Source organism: Coffea arabica, chromosome 1e, assembly GCF_036785885.1.
Source record: "Coffea arabica cultivar ET-39 chromosome 1e, Coffea Arabica ET-39 HiFi, whole genome shotgun sequence".
NCBI classification, from domain to species: domain Eukaryota; kingdom Viridiplantae; phylum Streptophyta; class Magnoliopsida; order Gentianales; family Rubiaceae; genus Coffea; species Coffea arabica.
The window spans coordinates 4,862,077-4,884,862 of NC_092311.1; the positions used below are offsets into that span (position 1 = coordinate 4,862,077).

General features: G+C 36.2%; 2 protein-coding genes across 33 annotated transcripts; one reads left to right on the top strand and one right to left on the bottom strand.

Moving 5' to 3' along the window:
- Window positions 1-569: 569 nt before the first annotated feature.
- Window positions 570-1,664, bottom strand: LOC113688195 (F-box protein At5g07610). Its single transcript, XM_027205935.1, has one exon. It carries the CDS (start codon window positions 1,662-1,664, stop codon window positions 570-572), a length of 1,095 nt encoding a protein of 364 aa, XP_027061736.1.
- Window positions 1,665-4,651: 2,987 nt separating this feature from the next.
- LOC113698372 (probable polyamine transporter At3g13620) lies at window positions 4,652-13,119 on the top strand. 32 transcript variants are annotated; one of them, XR_011815696.1, is made up of 11 exons: window positions 6,884-7,210; window positions 7,606-7,742; window positions 9,004-9,070; window positions 9,219-9,272; window positions 9,480-9,554; window positions 9,779-9,835; window positions 10,139-11,053; window positions 11,908-12,088; window positions 12,177-12,219; window positions 12,293-12,350; window positions 12,704-13,119. XR_011815696.1 is itself a non-coding variant. In XM_027218189.2 (11 exons), exons 8-11 carry the CDS (start codon window positions 11,977-11,979, stop codon window positions 12,820-12,822), a joined length of 321 nt encoding a protein of 106 aa, XP_027073990.1. In that variant the 5' UTR covers window positions 6,884-7,210; window positions 7,606-7,742; window positions 9,004-9,070; window positions 9,219-9,272; window positions 9,480-9,554; window positions 9,779-9,835; window positions 10,139-11,053; window positions 11,908-11,976; the 3' UTR covers window positions 12,823-13,119. The 32 variants fall into 32 exon arrangements, 22 of the variants coding, with proteins under 22 accessions (XP_071908243.1, XP_027073990.1, XP_071908356.1 ...); XM_027218189.2 differs by having other exon boundaries at window positions 11,908-12,077; XM_072052255.1 differs by lacking the exon at window positions 11,908-12,088 and having other exon boundaries at window positions 10,139-10,846; window positions 10,952-11,053.
- Window positions 13,120-22,786: the final 9,667 nt, after the last annotated feature.

Genomic DNA, 22,786 nt, shown 5'->3' on the forward strand with positions numbered 1-22,786 from the left:
CACATCCCTCCGAACATGATAACCACAGGACTCGGACCCTTGCGGGCACTAGACACCAACTCCTAAGAAGGCTTGCTGAGATCAATCGAGTTGTTCACGAGAGACAGACAATTTGGTGGGAGGCAAGAGTTGAACTCCTTACCTCCCATCCCACCGGAAAGGTGGTGGCCACTGAGCTTGGTTCCAACTATTGTGCACTAGGACACTTCATTTTGAGTTTGTTGATAGGTTAACGACTTCTTGAATCAGAACTGGTAATTTATTATTAGCATGTCTGTCTGTGTTAATGTTTCCAGTCTTCCATTTGATTTTCTTATTTAATTGTCTTGTGCTACAAGTCCACTAGCAAGCTAATTATGTGCAGTTCCATTGGAGCAACATCTCTAAACTTTCCAATCAATCCATTCACACTCACTCAGTTACAATACTACAATAGACATTTTGTTTATATATGAACTCTTCAGTTCTGTTGCAGCCATTTGACACAGAAATGCCGAAAGCAAGAAAGAAAGAAAGAGCTAAAACTACTCTTCATTAATAATCTCACTAGCAGAATGAAACTTCTCTATTTAGTTGAGCAAGCAGAATGGATTTTCAATCAACTGATGTACAACTAAGCATTTCTGATCAGGTAGCGCTATCTTCTGGAGCTCCTTGTAGGTTTTATCCTTGAACTCGTGCGACATGGCTCTGCCTTTTACAAGTAAAATCATGGATGATACCTCATCTTCGTTGCTAGCTATGTAAAGAACATGGAAAGCTGAAGCAAGGCTGGTAAGATCAACATGGTACTTCACAGACCAGTTGAACTGGCCACGCTTCATCTGATGGACAAAGAGCATATTAGCATCAGAGTTGGATCCCACGATTAGGCATAAATGGCCTTCATTAGTCTTTCCAAAATGTTTCAGCTTTCTTTGCTGATTACTCTTTTGCAGCGGAGGCATTGCAAATCGCTGGAAAACTTCTGAGGAAACATTAAAACATTGCGATTCCTCTGACGTTAGTGCTGGCCAGAGGATGGAGCCATCAAAATAAACTCCCAAGTTGAAACAAACATCACCTAACGGAACTCCTTCCATGCCTTTCCATGACTTGCTCTCTGAAGAATACATATTGACAAAAATCTGTGATCTGCGAAGAAAGCTGATTGCTACCACTTTGTAAGCTATTGATTCGGAAGGATCGTACGCCAAAAACATATTCACTTCCTTCCACGCGCTACGCCTTTCAGGGCATGGAACTGCAACATACTCTTTGGTTGTTGGATTACATATATAGTACCTGTGGTTGTAGAAAAGTTTACTGCCTTTTTTACAAAGGATCAGAAACAATCCATTGCAAGAGCTCAAGATCTCAGTACCACAGATGCTGTTTCCATCAGAATTCAGAAAACTGAGATTGTCTTGGAGACTATTAGGCAGCTTGGCTTCCACTTGGATGTACTCATGCTTGGTTTTGCAAGTTTTCTTGGTAGATATCTGGATGAAGAGGCCTGACACTCTCGGCTTCCAAATTGATTTAAGGAAGGGATCATAAATAAGAGACGACCATCTCTTGGAAACTAACTTAAAACGGAAAAGGGATTTTGCAGGTAAATGTTTTAGAATCTGAATCAAGATTTCATCACAAGATTCAATTGCTTCAGCTGAAGCACATACCATTTTTGTAGTACGGCATGAGTGACACTTGTTTATTCTTTTTCTGCAGGGAGCCATCTTTCAACACCTGAGCGAGAATGCAGAGTCTATAAAGTACTGAGGGATTTCAGTCAATCTTGACGACAAGGAGTATGTTTCTTTTTTTTTTTTTTTTTTTTTTTTGATATCTTTTAAGATGAGTGAAAGGTCTTAAATCGAAGTCTTCCTATTTAAAATCCCTTTTTCCTTAATTTTATATCAAAAAATAAAAGAATTAATTTTGTTGATTGAGACATTAATCAAATGAATTTAATGTCTTTTGTTTTACTCACAAATCCTCCCCTTTTTCTCCTTCTGTAAGGTTAAAAATCTCTTTAAAAAAATAAGAGAAAAGAAAAATGAAATGCATTGTGCATACTAAATTTTACATGTCCATCAAATTTTAAAGGAAAAAAGAAAGACTAATGGAAAGAAAAAAGTTAGCATTGTCTCTGTGGAACCTATGTCCATTGACCGCAAATGGTTTGAGATGGGCTTTCTTGCCATATGGGTTTAGTTGCCTTGGGGCTTGAATACAATCCCAATGTGTAAATGGGCTGAGCTTGGGCAATACTAAGCTCATATCTTTGTATATTAAGTTTCAAAAAATATAAACATGTGTTTGTTAAATATATTAATGTTTACAATATATCTTATTATTTTAAAAATTGGTACTATTTAAAAAATTTTTAATCCTAAGTAAGATTATTTTGTATTAATTATGTAAAATTCTGATTTTTTGAATTAAAATTTTATGATTTAATTAATATATGATATTTAAAGGATGAATTTTTATTTCGGTCACCATTCTTGATCCGAAAGCCCAATAAATTTAAAGACATGGACTTGGGCGTTAACATTTCCAACCCGGATGGGTTAAACTCAAACCCAACTATTTATAGTTTTTAACTAGGATTGGGCTTGGACATATCCAAATTCAGCCCAATAGGCCCGATTGACAGGCATGAAAGCACTTATTGTTAATCAATAATTGCGATCAACTTGAGTTTAATTTGTAGTAACAGTCCACATGGCCCTATAAATATATTAGTATTTAGCCCATAAATTAGCAAGATTATTCTATAATTTGATAGTTCAAAGTATAAGAAAAAAACACATTCTTACTTATTCATTAATATTTTTTAGAAAATTAACGTATTCTAAGCCTTTAATTATCATACAATTTTAAAAACTTCTTTGACAATGTAATAATATTCATTAAATACTATAATTCATACCACAAAATTGATTAGATATTTTCTGAGATAATAAGAAATTTGTATGATGACCATAAGCCTAGAACTAGATATTCATACTCAAATTGATTAGAAAAGATCCAACAATTTTTCCATGGACGAATTTGAATTTTTAGCCATATTATCAAATCTACCTATGTAACAATTCGAATTGCACTAATTAAATTTTTTTGCACATATTGATAAAAAATTAATAATTTATTAAAAGGGCAATCTTGTTAGAAGTTAGGAAAGCCATAAGAAAAATTAATTCAAATTCATTTAAAAAGATAAAAGCTGTTAGAAGAGAGAGGGACAAAGTATTAAAAAAAATTAATGAGTAAGGAGTTGGATTCAAATATTGGTAAAATCTAAGTATCAAATGACCCATCATTTCTTTTCAAGTAGGCATGCTACTTAGGTGAGAACAAATGGTTAATTAGATTCAGTACTTTATATACATTCATACACACACACAAATAATCATATTTTCTTGTAACAAGACTAATTGAAGAGAACTAATTAGTCAATAAATACTTGAGTTTTATCTATTTTTGTATCTAACTCTCTCCATTTTCGGGTCAATAAATATCTCTCTTCTATAAGTCCTTTTTATCTCTTCCAATAAGTTTGAATTTTTTATCCACATATTGTAATCTTTCTTGGCATGATTTTGATTGTCATATCGATAAATTTATTAACATTGTTAGAAACTTAAACCAAACATATAATTGCAGGTATATAATCATTTTAAAAGCTATCTCAAAAAATACACATTATTTCTTTTCTTTTATACATTGTTGTATTTAATGAATATTATCACACCATAATTCATTTATGTATAAAAGATTTAAAAATTGGTTGGTGGTCCAACAATTTAGAGCACAAAAAATTTCTATGAACTTGAATTATTCATATCTTGCATTGGTTCATATAGAAGAAAATTATGAAATATCCCATGCTAACGCATGGGCTAAAATATTAATGTCTTGTTTAGTGCTTTTTATCCTATGCCCAACATTGAAATTAGAGGAGGAGTGAGCCTTGCTGAAAATTTTTCAAAATCAATAAGCTTCACCTAAGTTACATAAACTTCCTTGCAAAAGTGTAAAAATTTCTCGATAAAAGATTTGACGATATCCCTTTTTATTTTGTGCTTTTGAGGAAGGAAGGTACAAGATGGAAAAAACCTTTTCATTTTTATCTTCTTTTATCGATGTCCCCTTTTATTTTGTGCTTTTGTGGTGGGAAGGTACAAGATAGAAAAAAAATCTTTTCATTTTTACCTCCCTTATTATGTGTTTAAAAAGATGGATTAATCTTCTATACACTGATAATGTATACACTTTTACCACTAGATGCATGACATATAATTCGAATTTATATTTAAAATTTAAATATTATATATGTGTCATATATCCAACTGTAATATTGTATATACCGTCAGTATATATAAGATTTACTTTTAAAAAATATGGATAGAAATTGAAATTCATATATATGATTTGTTTTAAAAACAAGAGCTACAGTTGGCTCGAAAATTGGGATTTAACACCTTTATCCAAATAAATATTAGATTGAGATAATGGCCTTGATAACAATCTCAACTAATCAATTGGATCAAGAACATTAATCCCACATATAAACTACTCAAATCATTGATCTTCTTCATTTTTTCTTTTAACAATAATAAATAGGCAACAATCAAATAGTTCTGAAAAGACACCTGTAACGGATGTTGAACTTCAACCATCAGCATCCAATTTATCAAAAATATCTTCGGAGGCAATGACCAAAATTCCATACCAAAAAATCCACATCCTTCCATGGGAACTTCTCCTCAGTCTTCCTCGGAATGCACCTTACTCATTGAAGATGAAAAGCAACAAACAACCACCACCTGCACCACCTGCACCACCAGAACAACCACCAAAAAATCCAAGAAACTAGCTCTACTCCCAGTGATCTTTCTTATCTACTTTGAAGTTGCTGGTGGCCCTTATGGTGCAGAAGCTGCAGTGGGTGCAGCAGGTCCACTTTTTACCATTCTGGGATTCCTCATCTTCCCATTTATCTGGAGCATCCCAGAAGCTCTTGTCACAGCAGAACTTGCCACAACTTTTCCTGGCAATGGAGGATTTGTTATCTGGGCTCATAAGGCCTTTGGTCCCTTCTGGGGTTCCATGATGGGGTCTTGGAAACTCCTCAGTGGTGTTATCAACTTGGCTTCTTATCCAGCTCTTTGTATAGATTATCTCAAACAGGTTTTGCCAATTTTCTCATCTGGATACCCCAGATATCTTGCAATTCTGTTTTCGACTTTGTTTCTTTCCTTTCTGAACTACACAGGATTGACTGTAGTTGGTTACACAGCAGTTTGTTTAGGCATTGTTTCACTTTGTCCTTTTATAGTACTGACCTTAGTTTCAATCCCAAAAATTGAGGCTTCTAGGTGGATCAGTTTAGGCCAAAAGGGGGTTGAAAAAAATTGGACTTTATTTTTCAATACTCTTTTCTGGAACCTGAATTCTTGGGACAACGTTAGTACTTTAGCAGGGGAGGTTGATCAACCCCAAAAAACATATCCCAGAGCACTTTTGTCAGCTGGGATTTTCACTTGTTTGAGCTACTTAATCGCACTTCTAGCTGCCACTGGGGCTACTTCTCTTGATCAGAAAAAATGGGCCAATGGCTATTTCGCGAATTTGGCTGCTATGATTGCTGGGAAATGGTTGAAATACTGGGTTGAAATTGGTGCAGTTTTAGCTGTTATTGGACAGTATGAGGCACAATTGAGCAGTTCCGCTTACCAAATTCTTGGTATGGCTAATATAGGAGTTGTGCCTAGATGTTTTGGGGTCAGGTCAAAATGGTTCAATACACCTTGGCTTGGAATTTTGATCGCTACATTGATAGCATTGGCTGTTTCCTACATGACTTTTGCAGATATTATATCTTCTGTGAATTTCTTGTATAGTTTGGGAATGTTGTTAGAATTTGCATCATTTTTATGGTTAAGGAGGAAGACGCCGACCAAGAAAAGGCCATACAAGGTTCCAATGCCATTGCCGGGGCTAGTGATTATGTGCATCATTCCATCTGCGTTTTTGGTGTATGTGATTGTTGTTGCAAGTAAAACTGTCTATATATTCAGTGCTTTGCTGACTGGAATTGGAATTATTTGGTACTTTTTGATGAACCTTTGCAAATTAAAGGAGTGGATTGAGTTTGAAAATGCTGGAGAGAAGGACGCAGATGTGGCGGATGAGGATTGATTTTTTTGATCCTGAGATTTAGATGGGATTCTTGTAATCATCAACGTTAGATACGACTCTCGTAATCATCGTTGATGGTGGGTTTGGTACTCTTCCTGGATTGCAATTGGAGTGGAATTATTCCCACTTGTGCTTAAGGCACACCCTAATGTGTATGCTACTAACTAAAAAGATGATTCCCTCGTAAAACATATATATGTGTATATATAGACACATATATATTATTTCTTTATAAAGTTTTGTTAGTTGAATTCCTTCGTAATCTTGATAATCCTATAGAAAGATGATGGAAGTTGAGGGAGATACATAGGAGTTGGTACGAGAAGGTTGTAGTTAGTGGTCGATTTCAATGGATAACCATGTGCTAATTGTGAGAACAAAATTGGGATAAATTTGCTCTTGTAAGTATGGGTAGATTAGGAATTATAATAAGTGACACTATGTATTTATGTGTCTAGACCTTTTAGTGACACCCCTCCATTATATATTTATCAACATATATAGAATAAGAGCGAGTGGGGGGTTTTGGTCTGAGGCTTTTTTTTTCGTCGGCCTTTCTTCGTTTTCGTCGGCCCTCGTGAGTCGCTCATGATTTTTAAAGACGACATCGTTCCATCAGGTGATCGATGTCAAAATAAAAATAGATTTAAGAAGTTGGACACGTGTTTCTCCCCATCCAAAACCTAGGGTAAAGAATCAAGGCTATCCAGCTCTCTCCGCCGCTCCTTGTTTCGTACCTTCCTCCTTCCTCTCAAAATTTCTCTGTCTTCTCCTCCTTTACTTTCTTATTCTGTGATTTCAATCTTTAGCCTTTCTCAGTCTTTTCTCCTCTTTTCTTTCCTTTTTCCCTGTCGAATCGCCAGATTACTAAAAGAGCTAAACTAATTGGGGGCGGAGAAGGAAATGAGTTTCGTACGCAAATTGGTGTCCTCAAGTTTCCCTGCTCAAGTTTTGAGATTTTCGAAGAGGCCCTTCAAAATGGAGTCTCTTGATGAATCTACCTCTTCCTCCATCAGCCATGGTATACTTCTTCTCTAGGGTTTCCTTAAATTTCCTCCGCTGCCGCCTCTTTCTCTTCTCGTCTTCTCTCTTCGCCTCACCTTGCTCTCAGAAGCTCCGTCTCCTCTACCTTGATCACCGTGGAATATATATCTTGTCTTGCTACGTTAGATTTGCTCTATATTCATGTTTTTCTCCTCCTCTGTAAAATCTTGTTTGATGCTAATGGTTCTTGTGTTTTGTTGTGCAAGCATTTTTTTCATTGCTTTTAGGAGACTGGTTTGTGATTTCTTTGGAAACTGGGATTTGGACTCTGGAAGCCGTTTGTTTGGCTGCCCCTCTTTACTTGTCTTTCCCTCTCCTCCCCCTCATCAAATTTCAGCCACATCTTCTAATGTAGCTCTCTACTACTTACAGACGGAATCCGCAGTAGAAGTTTCTGAACTGAAAAAGGAAAGCTAATCTCAGGGAGATAGACGGAAGAGAAGGTACGACGGCGTCCAAGATGCAGAGTATCGCGGTTCTTCAAACCGAGAATAACTTCGCAACCGGAGGTATATTTTCTTCAACTTTCTTCCTTCTCTCAATATCTCAATCTCTCTCTCTCTCTCGCTCTTTTTTCTTTTGTTTCAATTAATCTGAATTTCTATCTACATTTCAACGGAGTAGTAGTGTATCGTCCTTAATTGGTGCACAACATTAGGAAATCTTGTTCTCTTTTGTTGTTTCCCCTCTTTAATAATCGAACCACTTCAAGAAAAAAACCGACCTTGGGAATTATTTTGCCCTAATACCCATTGTGGGTTTCGTAAATTTTGGAAATTTATTATATTTAGCTAAGAGAATTGGAGGTTTTGGTATAATTTGTGTAAAATTCCACGATTTTTCGGCTAGCAGTTTGGGCTTTAGAATTGCTGGCTTTGTCTAAATTTTTATCTCTTCTATATTTAATGGATATCTGAGGATCATTTAGTATCTGAAACCTAATAAATCTGCCAACGCTTACAGTCATGAGTGTAGAGTTAACTAAATATGTTAACCTCTTTATGAATAACTTTTGAAGGACTTTTATGCTAATTCTTTGCATTCAAAAAGGATAGAAATGGAAGAAACATTATTTTCTGGTATTAGAGACACCTGCGGGAAAGAAGATGGTAGCAAGTTACTGACCCCAGGTAGTATGAGATGAGATTGTATTGTAATTGAGCAGAGTTCACTTATCATAATAGATTGAATTTTGTAGTTTTGAACTGATACATTGTTCTTTTGATTGACTGAGTGGCAATTTGGGAGCCATGCAGTTTGTTTTTCTTGTTTTTATTTTCTTATAATCCAAACCTGAAAAGGATTTGTTTTTTCTCTTACGAGTGATTGTTTGGTTTTCCAAAGATTTAAATTTTCCAGAGATTGATTGTTTGGTTTTCCGAAGGTCAATCTCTTTAACCCAAGAAAATAATAATATTAAACTGAAAAACAACAAAAATGTTGTCTTGGGAAACTATTGTTTATTTACATGGCTTGGAAGTTGAAATTGCTAGAAACAAGAAGCTCACTTTCTCTGATGGTCATATTTCTTCATCAGGTTGACCATTGCCAAATAGAAGAGCTTAGCCACAAGACATCTCATAGCAATAGCACGTCTTATTGTTGAAAAATTTTATTTTATGGTAGTGTTTGTAGGTTGAGTTATGACCCATGATTTATGCTCAGGCCCTTAAAATGGAGATATATAGTTAAGAAAAGTATAAAAGATTGGGGTGGCTTCAACATTTACCTTCAACTAATTTTCCTTGTGTTTTTCCTTTTTGAATTCAGCTTTGTGGAAATTATGGCTCCTGTTTTCTCGCGGGATGCTTGGCGATGTGTTTGGCATATGATTCAGGTTCCCTTCTCTAACTTTGTCATTTGTATACGTATGTTTTAAGCCTTGTTGTACCTCCAACTATTTTTGCTTTTAGCTGCTCTCATTAGCCTTGCTTCTTTCCAGCTTAGAGCTCACACTGATTTTTTACTTTCAATAACATTTCTAGGATGATTTGGTGCATGGTTGGGGATTGGATTTTGTGCTAAGGAGATGTGTGGAGGTCAGTGGTTTTATTTGTTTCTTATCACAGTATTATTTGAAAGATTTAGAAAAGAAGGCTTGTCTACCTGCTTTTCATATTCCTGTTGGAAGGAGAGATCTGCAGGACAGTGGCATGTAAAACAGATAAAATTGGAAAACTTGTATTTATTTCAAATGGATGTCTGCGTATTATCAGTTTCATTGTAAGTGTATTTTGCCTGTGTAGCCTGCACATGAGAAAATTGATGTGGTTGACTCTCAGTGGATAGTTCATCAAGTTATTCCTTCTTTGGGAAGTCAGGTCAGTTAACTACTTTATTACAACCATCGGGACTTGCTTTTCCTTTTCCTAGAGGTGATTAAAATAATGAAGATTAGTTGTTTGCAAATGTTGTTCTGTTCAACTTTAATTTCTATTTTTGAGCAAATGGTTCTTCATTTATAATATAAGCAACTTTTAGCAGCAACCCCCTTGATCTGGTCTCTCCTCATTTAGATTTGTTTTGTTGATAATGATGCTAACAGCTTCAGCTGCGTTGATTCCAGGGTCAATCTGAAAATGGAAAAGCTCCTTGGCAAGGGGTATGTAAGCTGTTACTTGTTCGGTTTCCATTTCAACCTTTCTGTATATTTTTTTTATTGAGGCCTTTTCTTTGTCCTTCGTTTTTTTGCAAAAGTCAACTCTGAAAGCTTCTTCATCCAATTTTATGGTAATCTGAGTTATTCTATATCACCTACATTCTAACAATCATGTTTAAATTAGGATTCATAGGTCTTATATCTGCACTCTGTTTGAATTGCATGATTTTGCATTGAACTGAATTTCATTAGATTTGTCCAAACGTCAAGTAACTAGCTTCAATTCTTTTCTATCTAATTTGGTAGGTAAGAGAGAGGTGCAGAAGTGAGTGGGCGCAGTTTCAAGATCGCCTAGCCAATGCAGATAAGAAATATATTGAACAGCTTGGGAGGATTTTGAATTAGCTAATTTCTGGTTATTACCTGTAAATTTCTTCATTTTCTTTTGTCCTTTTTCCATCTTTGTATCATTGTACGGAAGGGTGTTTTGGAGCCCAATTCTCTCACTCGATGTCTTTAAATTTTTTTTTTTTTTTTTTGCTTCTAGCGGGCGGTAGCTGAACTTCCTGTAGTAGTGAAAACTAACGATCTGAAACTGGAAGAGAGTGATCCTTTTTTGTGTATAAATAGATTAGACTTTGCTTCATTTGACTCGCATATTGCCAATATTCATTTCCTTTTCTTTCTTTTTTCTTTTCCTTCTATTTTTTTCTCCCTTTTTCCCTTTTCTATTTTCTTGAGGCGGGGGGGTGTGGGTGGGAATCCGTTGGTTGCCTCATACTGAACTCACCCGCTTACAGTTGTTATTTGGAGAACCATCCCCTGTTACCACTTTATTGAGCTTATTACCATCAGCAGTGGGATTATATGAGTTGGAGTACTTACCTACTTTCTGTTTATACCTTAATGCCTACCTTAATGCCAAATTTCTAATATTCTGGGTATCTCTTTTGCAAGAACGAGGTATTTGAACAACAGAAAGTTTTGTATCGTTTGAAGTTTTCTTGCATTTGGGTATTGATACTATTCATCTTTATTGCTCTGACTCCTACTTCTTTGCACAAGTTCCCTTTGACCTGCAATGCTTCTTTACTTTTTTTTTCTCTTAACTTCTTGTAGCTCTGATTGGAAAAGAAATATAGAGACATTGGAGAAAAATAGTGTAACCAGTCTGAGGACATTGATCAATCTTGGTTCTGAAGTGTACATACAAGCTGATGTGTATGTTTCTTCATACCATATCAATGTCATTTTACTTGGTTGTTCATAGGATTAGTATACATTTGAAGTATTTATCAAGATATGAAAGAATTCATTTCTCTTTTGTTTGAGGTGTGTGTGATTTATTATAACTCTATATGTTTGTGTCTGCCTATGCACTGAAAAAAAAAAGAAAATATATGGTACCTTAGTTGTTCCAAGTATGTCTTCAGCTATGGTGAACAAAGTGTTGTAGGTTCTTTGGGCTACGAGCTTGGGTTTTGGTAGTCTCAGTACCAGATCGAATCATGTCAGATTGATATAGGGTGCAAGAGAAGTGTTCTTTACTTGATGTGATGGTGCTTACTGTAAACAAATATGAGAGATAATTGCAGAAACAAGGCAAAAACAATCAATTATGGGGATAGTTCAAAACTTTAACAGCTTACGAATAAGCGATCGAACCTGAATTTATCTTTCCTGATTTCCAATTTTCAACTCTAGATATTCCCCAGGCAATCACGACCTTCAAGCTTCTCATCATAACTATGCATCTTTAGGAAACATCTGTTTTTTTGAACTTGATAAGTGGAGCCGATTCATGTATTCTTAAGGTAGTTATGTCAATGATTGAGTTGGAATGGAACAAACAAAAGAGAATGATTTATAATGTCAATGTATCCATGAATGATTTATAAGCCTATGTGCTTGATTTATCAACTCTAGATATATTGAGTGATTGAGTTGGATCTATTACAATTATCTATTGATTGAATACCTTGAGCTTTTTGCCAAAATCTGTCTCAAAACTGATTTTAATTTGTAGCTATGGTACATTTGCTACTTGAGGTTGTGATGGTTATGTCGATGTGTAGGATGGAAACAATAAAAAAAGGCTGTATCAGTTATTTTTCCTTAACTGAATTTGAAATGTCTTCCACTCCATGACGACATTAATCTCTCACTCCATGACGACATTAATCTCTCCTGGGGCTAAGCAAGGTTTGATTCCCCTTGCTGTAGTACCTGTCAGAAAACACCTCAGGTGTGAATAAGGTTTGTGTTTGAGTTAAAAAGTCAAAAAAAATAAATATATTGATTTGAGACCAATATTCTATCTTTACACATTGCTTGTTGTGTATAGGTTCTGTAACTACTTTGCTGCAATGGCCTACTGCCCTAACTGGGTAAACTAATTCAAATCTTCTTAGTTGAGATGTTCTTCTTAGATTGTTTGATCTCAATTTGTAGCATCCTCAGGATGGAGATGCCTGTGATACAAGTACAGAAGTACAGGATATGGCTTCTAGCCAAGAATGTAAGTAAGATGTTACGCAACCTCAATTGGGGATAGTATGTTACTTTACATTGTTATTGTCGTATTTATTAGCTTTAGGTCTTTAAGATTGCATATATTGTACTTCCCTTCATTTGCTTTGTTATCTGCATTGTGTTGTTTTAGTTCACATATCTCTTTCACCTTTTGACAGCGTGTGCTTCAGTGATGAGACTATTTTAATCATAATCTATTTGTACTTGGTTGCTAAATTTTAGTGTCTTGTTCTATTGCTAGATTCTGGCAATCAAACACGTTGGTAAAGATCATTAAGTTCATAGAAATCAAACAATTTTGGACATTGTTTACAAATCTCTTTCTTTTTTATGTTCCAGATTTTGGCTCCTCTTCCAATTGGATTTGCAGTTTTCTTGGTTCAATTGGCCAGCATCCCTGTTACGGGCACTGGCATCGACCCTGCAAGAAGTCTTGGTGTAGCCATCATCTTCAATAGAAACCTTGGATGGAATGATCATGTATCTAAGCCTATAATGATTGTGTCTTCATGTTCCCAGTATCTATTCATATTCTTAGCTAAATAACTATTTTATCTCTGGTTTTCAGTGGGTCTTCTAGGTTAGACCCTTCATTGGAGTTGCTCTCGCTGTAGTGTATCATTAGATAGTGATCAAGGCCATTCCTTATAAGAGCCAGGCTTAAAAGGGATCAAATTTTTTATCCTTTTACTGATCCTCATCTTGTTATCTATACATTTATTAAATGGACAAAGATATCATCTATTAATTTTTCTTGTTTTGTTGTTCCCTACTTTCTCTGTTCTGTCAAATGTTTGTATAAATAATCAGTGTATGCTGTACTGAAGCTTGTTCCAATTTCCAACCTTTGAATGAAGGATTCTTCTTTTGTCAATTCAATTTATATTTTGATATTGTGGTATAATCATTTTGGCCAACAGGGTATTTTGTTATTTGGGCTCAGATATATTTGCTTCGAGCTGTATTGCTTGGGCTTGGCAAAAAAACTGTAGTAATGCAAAAGGCATTGAAGGGGGGTAATGCTTGTGTGTCATTGTCGCTACTAATGCCTTTCAATGCCTTTTGCATTACTACAGTTTTCCATTTGCATTAAATTGAAGGGAGCCGCTTTATTATGTTCAACTTTGTGTATACATGGCATTTCTCATTTTCCATTTAAATTTCAATTTAATATCTACCACCATCTTCTACTTTGAAGAATTAATCTCCCTATGCACCTTATTTATACGATATTCATTAAATTTGCAACTATTCTATAATTACAATTATTCCAGTCTCTAATATAATGTATGCTTTGCACACTCCATTTTCATCTTCCAACGATTAGTGTAATTAAGCTTATAATTTCAACTTTTTTTCACATTCACTTGAGCATGCTAAGCACTATTACCAACGCATATTTGACATATTTGACAGGGCATATTGTCTTTAGTTACCTACGCGCATCGCGCGTTATATACCTCCTAGTATGGAAATATAGATATTGTATTTATATTGATTTGTCTAGGAGCCAATTTCAACTTTAAAACAATTCTATTTTTGTTGGGGAACCGCAAAGAAGTTTAGGAATAGCTTAGCTGATATTAGTTTGTTTATTCTTTCATTGAGATCTATCGGGCTTTCATTATCTTGAATGCTTCAGCCAATATTGTATATCTCAAATTTAATATTCTGAAGAAGGACAAAACAACAATCGTCCAAAATAACTAATTTTTTTAAAGAAAAAGATGATTTATTAATTGTAATAAGCCAAAAGACTATACATAGTTAGGTGCCTTAAACACCAGTGCGTTCTGAGTACTTGCAACTTTAGCTTGTCTGGCCAGAGCATGAGCTGCAATCCAACATAAAAAATTGACATCTGTTATTAATGATTTTTTTTTTTTTTTTTTTTGTTGGTGCTAAGGAGAGTCATTGGCTCGTTACATGTTGATCAAACGAGAGAAAGCCACTCTACACACGTCCTGGCCCAGTAGTTTTTTAACTGTCTGCGGTGGATCCCCAAACATTGTCAAGCCATAGTCCAAACTTCTCCCTAATTTAGCTAAGTGATCCGCACACCTATTCCCTTCTCTCCAGATATGTTCCAATTTACAATCCCAATTCCAGCTCAACATGTCTCTAATCTCTACTATTATATTCCAATGTAGACTCTCCTTTGAAGTTGACTCCAGCAGTAAAACACTCTGTTTTTAAACTCGGATCGGACCAATCGATTCGATCGATCGAACTGGAAATCGGTCAATTATTCAGTCCGAGTTAACCCTAAAAATCGGAAATTTAAAAACTCAGTCAACTCAGGTCAAAACCTGGGTTTGACCCGATTTGACCCAAAAAAATAAGAACCGAGTCGGTGGGAAAATAAGAATCTGCCAATTTGAAACTCATGTGGAGCCCACTATGTTACTTTTTGCTCCTAAACATCAGTAAGAGTGAGCATGTGCTCGCATACTCCACAGTCGACACTCATCCAATTTTCCGTACAAGGCACGCTCTAGTATAAGCAAGTGTGGTGAATATGTATTAAAGAGAGTATGGATCCACAATAATATCAAAAGATCTGTTGTTCCTAGTTGTATAGACTCTTTTTTTTTTTACTTTTTTTTTAAAGGTCAAAATATTTTTAATATTATGTTTTGCCCCCTAGGATGTTAAAAATTATTAATATACCTCAAATATTTCATACTTTATAAATGTTGTCTTAAAGTTTAGTGTTATTTTTCAATTAAGTCCATAATTTTAATTCTAAACTTATTAATGCTCATTAAATAATATAAATTGTTACTTGATTGTTCTAATTTCTTTGAATTTTCTTGTTATATATATTTGAAACATCAAATATATATGAATATACTTTTATTAATATTAACATGTTATTAGATATTTTACATATAATATTTTAATTTTTAAATTATTTTTATTTATGACATCATCCGGTTCAACCTCGATCGAACCCGGTTCAATCCAATGACCCCTGACCCCTGAACTCGACCGAGTCGATACCCGGTCCGGTTCAGAAAACATGGGTAAAATAGCAGTCTTAGAATCTGACTCAATGACAATTTTTCTTTTTCCCGAATTCCAAGCAATTCGTAACCCCATAAGAATAGCCCAAAGTTCTGCAGCCACATTACTTGCACGCCCCAGGTTAGCACTAAATCCTACAATCCACTGACCATATTCATTTATGATCAATCCTCCCGCACTAGCCCTCTCTGGATTGTGCTTAGACGCTCCATCTACATTTAGTTTAACCCATCCTTGGTTGGGTTTACCCCAACTAATGTATTGAAGCTGCTTTTTCCCAGTCTCGTGGAAATTTGAATTTAGTTCCTAAACATCCATTACATGCTTCACAAGTTGTTTTGCATTGACTTACATTTTCCTATCCAGGCCTTGATGCATCCATTCGTTCCTAGCTGTCCATGCCCAATGAACCACCCGCTAAAACAATATAGGCCAGAAAATCTCCTAATTTCTGCCTATTCCGCCTTCCTTAATGTTCCAATCTACCCATTGGTCCAGAGTTTTAGCCTTGAATATCCTCCAATATTTCTGCTGAACTAACTTACTCCAGATAACACTTATCCATTCACAATCCCATAGTGCATGAGGAATGGTTTCACTTTTTGCCCAACAAATCTCACACTGCCCAGTAGGAAGCAGGTGTCTCCTATGCTTCTCAGCATTAGTAAGCAGTCTCCCATGTTTTACAATCCATAACAGAAATTGCCATCTCCCTAGGCCCTTGAGTTTCCATAGCCTTTCCCATGCCATGCCTTGCTTCGTTACGAGTACGCACTGCCCATCTAAATCATAAGCTGAAGCAGTAGTGAAAGTCCCTATAGCTTCAGGAACCCAGGTAATCGAGTCCGGATTGTCATCCTTACTATAAACCATGGTTGCTCTAATCAAATTGATCTGGTTCTGATGAAGGTATTTACTTAACGTACACCAGTCCCAATTGGAATTAATCCAGTACTCCTCCACCTTTTTAGCCAGTTCTATTTCTGGCACTTCCGCAATTGCCCACTGTATTAATGGTTCCTTTTGAAATTAGTTACTTTTCTACTTCTTGTAGTGATAATAGTTCTTATATTTGCAGACAAATACAAGAGAGGTTAAAAAAGGAAAAACAACCAAAAAAAAGGAACTGGAAATAATGCGATATAAATAAAAGTGACATAAATATCTCTATTAGATATATCTCCAAATTCATGCCAATAATTTGTGTGCTACATAGGAACCGAAGTAAACAAGAACTATTACCTTGCTAAGCAGATGGGGCTTCTTGGTCAATTGTATCTCTATCCCTTGATTGATCTTTGTTCCCCTTGAGTAAGTCACTGGTAACTGTCGCGCCCCACTTTTTGACGTGTGTGAAATTAGTGTGTATGTGAACGTGTGTGAAAATGAAAATAAAAGGCCGTGGGACTTGAAGATGCGACGGTTTGGCCAAACAAAGTTCAAAAAGGGTTTTTGAATGAAAAATGGAGTCGCCACTTGGTATAGAGTTAGGGTGTACCAAGTCACCAAAAAAGTGATTTTTTTGGAAAGAAAAGTAAACAAACCCTTTTAAAAGAACTTTTAGGTCTACATAACCAAAGAAAGGGATCGGGGGTCACATTTGATAAGGGAGAAGGCAAAGGCAAAGCCTAATGCACTCCCTTACCCTAGCCAAAGCTAGTTGCGTGACTTAACCCTTCTTTTCCTAATTTTCCTACCCAAAGTATGCGTTGCATGTTGGATGTGACTAATGAATATGAAAAAGGAAAGAAAAATGCAATCCTAAATCTAAAATGTCTCTTATGAGGCTTTTGGTCCCAACCACATGAGTTGTGGTGGCCAATAAGGAAAGCCCTCATAGAGGTCATGAATAATGCAAATGAAGACTCAAGTATGAGTGTAAGTGTGCAAATGTAAGAAAAATGCAAGTGTGCAAATGTAAGAAAAAGTGCAAGTGTGCAAATGTGAGAAAAGTGCATGTGTGCCAATTGAGAAAAGTGCATGTGTGCCAATTGAGAAAATAAAGGTGTTTGTGTGCTAGTGGATGAAAATATAATAGTAGATACATATAAGTGCAATTGGGTGCAATTTGTGAGGTAAAAAATAAATCATAAAAGAAGAAAAATGTGCAAACATGGCATGTGGATTGAGAAAAATATAAGTTGTGAAAAAATGTGGATAAAAGAGTGAGGAAATGATATGATAAGAATGAGTGTACATGAACCTAGAGGAATGCATCAAGTCGGGTACGGGAATGACTCCTAATTTCACGACTTTAATTTTTCCTTTGATTAGAAGGAAGAACTAGCGTGCTAAGGCTATTTTGTAGTCACACTCGCTCATTTCCCTTATCGAAAAGGGACTCTCAAGCAAATGTACCCTATAACTAGCATGAGAATGCAAAAGCCTAAAATGAAGGGGAAAGGATTGGAGGATCATGCCAAATGCTAAAAAAACTAAGAAAAATACATGAAATGTAGTGAAACATGCAAGTATGAATTAGCGAGGGAAATCCCTAAGGGTCTAGCGTTGGACTAGCCCATATCTATGAATTTCTACTAGCGTTGGACTAGTGGAAAGCGGGACAATGAGCCACAACTAGCGTTGGACTAGTGTGGTGACGTGCATTCATCCATTACATTCATCTATGACTATGGAAAGCAAGTAGACATGCCAATCACCTATAAACACGTAGCACATAACACTTAGCATGCTCGACTAAATGCAAGAGCCTAATAAAGCGAATTAACACGTAGCAACAAAAGCAAGCAATCAATCTAATGAACCTATTACATTTGCTAACTAAAACAGAAGGGGAAAGGAAAAAATGGACAAAAATGCTCTCCGAGCCCTATCTATTACAAGCCAAGAGGTGTACACATACCCCATAAAGAATAACTTAATAAAAACAAAAGCAAATGAATAAATGAAAGGAATTAAGGAAAGGCAAGGAAAGCAAAGCAGACATGCAATTCTCACTTAGCACGTTGGATCACATAGGAGAGACAAAAAAAGGATAAAAGAAGTTATACCTCCCTCGCGATGGTAATCAAATGAAGGAAAAATGGCTTCAAAACAATAAAAAGGTCAAGGTACCACTTTAATTGAGAAAAATTAAAAGAAATGTGCAAAACAAAGCTCACTTGATCATAAAGTCATGACTTAAGTGCAATTGAAACAAAGCATAGTAATTAATTGAAGTAAACAAGCAATGAAGTTGTAAATTTAAAACTACTAAGGACCAAATTGAGGAGATTATTCAATTGATTGGGTCATAGCAGCATTAGTTGGAAAATTAGGGGTCAAAGTGCAATTTTTTTTTAAAAAAATCCATGCAAAACTTCGGACAAGCTTATGCTTTTGCAGTTCCATTTCCCACCCACCATTCTTCCTGCAACCTTCATCCATCCGAAACATATTCACGCGAAGCAATTCGAACAAGCCTTAACTGATTCGACAACTAAACCCGAATGCATGAACTTGGGATGAGGGAGAAAGGAAAGATAACATGCAACAAGGCTCTCGGACATAAAATACAGCAAAGTGAAATCGACATTTGCAGCAACTTTGAACCCACAGATCTTCGAAAAAAAAAAGAAAACAACCTAAGACCCGAGCTTCACGCATGAATGAGAGCTAATGGCTTCTGTCCCTAAGTTCCCAACAAGAAAGATTCTAAACACAGCTTTGATAACAAACATGTTCATGGCATCCCAGTCAAGCAGCAAACAAAACAAGGACGTCAAACCAGCCACAACTTCAGCAACCAAAGAAAGAAAAGATTATCTGCCCGTACTGCTGCAACAAGCCGAGAGACTTCAGCTTGTTGCAGTAGATTTTTAAGCACAACTCTTAAGCACAAAGCATTCTAAAAACAGGTGAAAAAGCTCATCAAACATTCTTCCTAGTTTTCAACATGAAATTCTTAAAACTGAAACTCAAAATTCAGAAAGAAAGAGCGTGCCAAACTAGAAACAAAATTTCTGCAATTTCGCTGCTATGGAATTCATACCCAACCCAGGTAACAAAAATCCAAGCAAAACATCAAGTTTTAGACCAAAACATAAAGATTATGGGGCCCCAAGCATCAAGATTCAATCTTGGTACATTTGACATCAAATTTGTGCCATAAAACCTGAGCTATTATCGCATAAGATGAGCAGGAAAAATGCAGCAAAAGAAAAAAATACAGGCTAGATTCGGACAATGTTTGGCCAAGATTCATTAGACACTTTTAACATACTTTAATGAACACCATAGCCATTAAGATACATGCGGAAAACACCAGGGAAAAGAACGCACTTGTGGATGAGCTTAAACCAATCGAAAATAATTTCCAAAGCACTAAAAGACCAGCGAAAACTCCATGGATTCATCGTATACCCCATAGAAAAACATAAATCTCTATCCCTCTAAACCCAGGCCAAACCCACACGTTGACTGTCAAGCGAAAGAGCAGGAAACAACAGAAAACCTAATGGAACTTCAACAAGAATCAGCGAAAGTTAATCAGGGAAACAAACAAAGAGAAGCCTTGCTTAGCACGCACACATGGATTACAACCCTTCTTCTTTCCCTCAAACCCAACCAGATTCGCAAATACGACTCGCATGGAGGACGAAAACAGGTGTAAAGGCCAAACTTTCAGCAATCTATCATAACCCAGCAGCTTATGAACAAATTCCAGAGTAAAAAATGTTACCTTTAGCTTCTGATCAAAGCTTGATGTAATCCAAAGATGATGCCTTTGTTCTCCGTCTCTCCCGCAGCTGCTTCTCTTTCTCTCTGGTCTCCTCAGAAACTGTAGCCTTTTCTCTTGCGTGCGTTTTTCCTTTTTCTTCCTAGCTTTCTTTCACTTGCTGCAATCCTTCGGTTCCTCTCTCCTCTCGGTTGCGACTCTTCTTTCCTTTCTCTCTAGCCCTCCAACGCTACTCCAGTCCTCTCTTCCTTTTTCTTTTGCCGTCCAAACTTCTCTAAAACCCTCTCAAACCCTCTCGCCGTTCCTCTCCTATCTTTCCTTTATCCCCCCTTGGCTGCGTTTCTCCTTTTTCCCCAAACCCTCGCTGTTTCAGTTTTCTTTCTCCAAAACCTCTCTATCCCCCAGCCGCCACCCTGCTTCGCTCTCTCTCGGTCGCTCCTCCCTCTCTTTTAGATTTTCAGCCGTCATTTTGCTCTCCCTCCAACTCTCCCCGTAGCTCTTCTGGTTTTCGTCCCAAGCTCTTTCTGCGTTTTCTTACCGCCGCCAACTCAAAAACCTCTCCCTTCTCTGCTATTTTTTTTTTTTTTATATGAAACCCAAGGCTCCTAAACCCTCACCCTAATGGTGAGGATGAAAGGTTTGCTCTACTCTCTCCCCCAGCCATCCGATCCATTGAGCCAAGAATCCTCCAGCCCTCCTGTGAAAAATTTTGGTGCCGCATGCATGTGCGGCTATTTTTTTTTTTTAAATAATTTAACAAAATTGATAATAAAAATAAGTAACAAAACAACAATTTAAGTAAATCATTTAACAACAATTTAAATCATTTTTCATTTTCATCATTTTTCTCTTTTTTGTCAAGAAAACATTGAATTTAGAAAAAACAACTAAATCATATTTTTTTGAATGCTTTTCCCTTTTTTCTTTTTTTCTTTTTTTCTCTTTTTTTTCGTTTTCGAGAAATTCTATGCTAAAAACTTACAAATAAAAATAATAAAATAAAAACTAAAAAACTAAAAACTAAAAAGTGAATAAAACTAACACGACAAATAAAAACCAAATAGTAAATGAAATTACACTAAAATTTTGGTGTCTACAGTTTGCCCCTTTTTGTCTGAGTTTTGAAAAAACTTGAGATAAAGAAGTAGACACCAAATACTTACTTGTGTTATTTGGCTGTGAACGACTCGAACGATGGGAACTGACCCCTTTTGATGAGATTGACTGGGACGAGAAATTTATAATGGACTGATCTGAACAAGAAATTTAAAACGGGACTGATCCGAACAAAAATTTAAAACGGGACTGACGCGAACAAGAATTTAAATGGGATAGACCCACGGGATAGACCCGAACAGAAATGTAAATGGGATAGACCCACGGGATAGACCCGGACAGAAATGTAAATGGGATAGACCCAGACAGAAATGTAAATGGGATAGACCCACGGGATAGATCCGGACAGAAGTGTAAACGGGATAGACCCGGATAGAAATGTAAACGGGATAGACCCGGACAGAAATGTAAATGGGATAGACCCACGAAATTTAGAACGATGAGTTGAGTTTTTACCTGAGAACAGTTAAAAGTTTTGTATCGAGGAAAGTTTTGATCCAGGTAGCTGACTTTGTTTTAACATATTGCTTCTTCTGATTGCACTTGCCAGTAATACTGTTGATTCGTCTTTTCTCCATTGGGGAGCTTTTCTGACACTAATTTGGGCGAGAAAAGAGGGTAGTTATTTCCATTTGTAGATGTAGCATTCCTGCAAGAAAAAGAGGAAGTAACGAACTTGCCACCATCATTGGATCCAGTTTTCCTTGAAAATCGTGTAAACATGAGTCTTTTGATGCTTTTGCCTCTATTCTACGGTGTCTGGTTTGGTTGAATTTGCGAAAACCTTTTGACTCCTGAGACTAATGAAGTACGCATTTTCCATATCCACAAATCTGTGTAGCAAGTTTGTTGCATTTCACCCATTTTAATAGATGATTGAATCCAACGTGTTTCACAAACCTTAGGATTTATCATCCATTCGAATCCAATAGTGAAAGAATGAATGATGCATGAAAATTTGTCATATAAAAATCAATGATATATACAAGATGATTTTCTATGTCAGGCAAGAATGAGTATGCAAAAGAAGACACACAACCACAAGCTGTCGAACGCAAGTAATCGAAAAAACCAAGAGGTTTATGAAGATACATTTTGCAAAAGGATACTTGTAAAGAAAGAATACAAATTTGGCCAACGAATATCATATTCAATACTTTGGATATATTCGATTCGGAATTCGATACTGGCAGAAGTATCATAAAAATGAGAAAAAATCCAAATGAACCAGTTCACCAGCTGTTCCGTCTCGTGCTCGTCTGTTGAGAAAAACTGTCTTGGCGCCCTCTCGGGTTTTCACCCAAAGAACAATGAAATATCTCGACCACGATCAACTTAGAAAAATGAGTTAAAGATTTCTGACATCAGTAAAATGCACTTCCCTTGTAAGATTAGGCGAAAGCATTATGGATATCACTTGCCAATTAATTAGCAAACCTTCAAGTAGAAATGCAGCAAGTGACGAAAACCAGGACTTTGGGCTTTTATAATGAGGTCAGGTGGGGTGTTTTCAAGAAAAGTTGAGGCTTGAAAGCAAATTTCGATGCGAGGTGTGAAATAACCTGAGATTGCACTATTTTGAAATTGTCTCCAATTTTGAA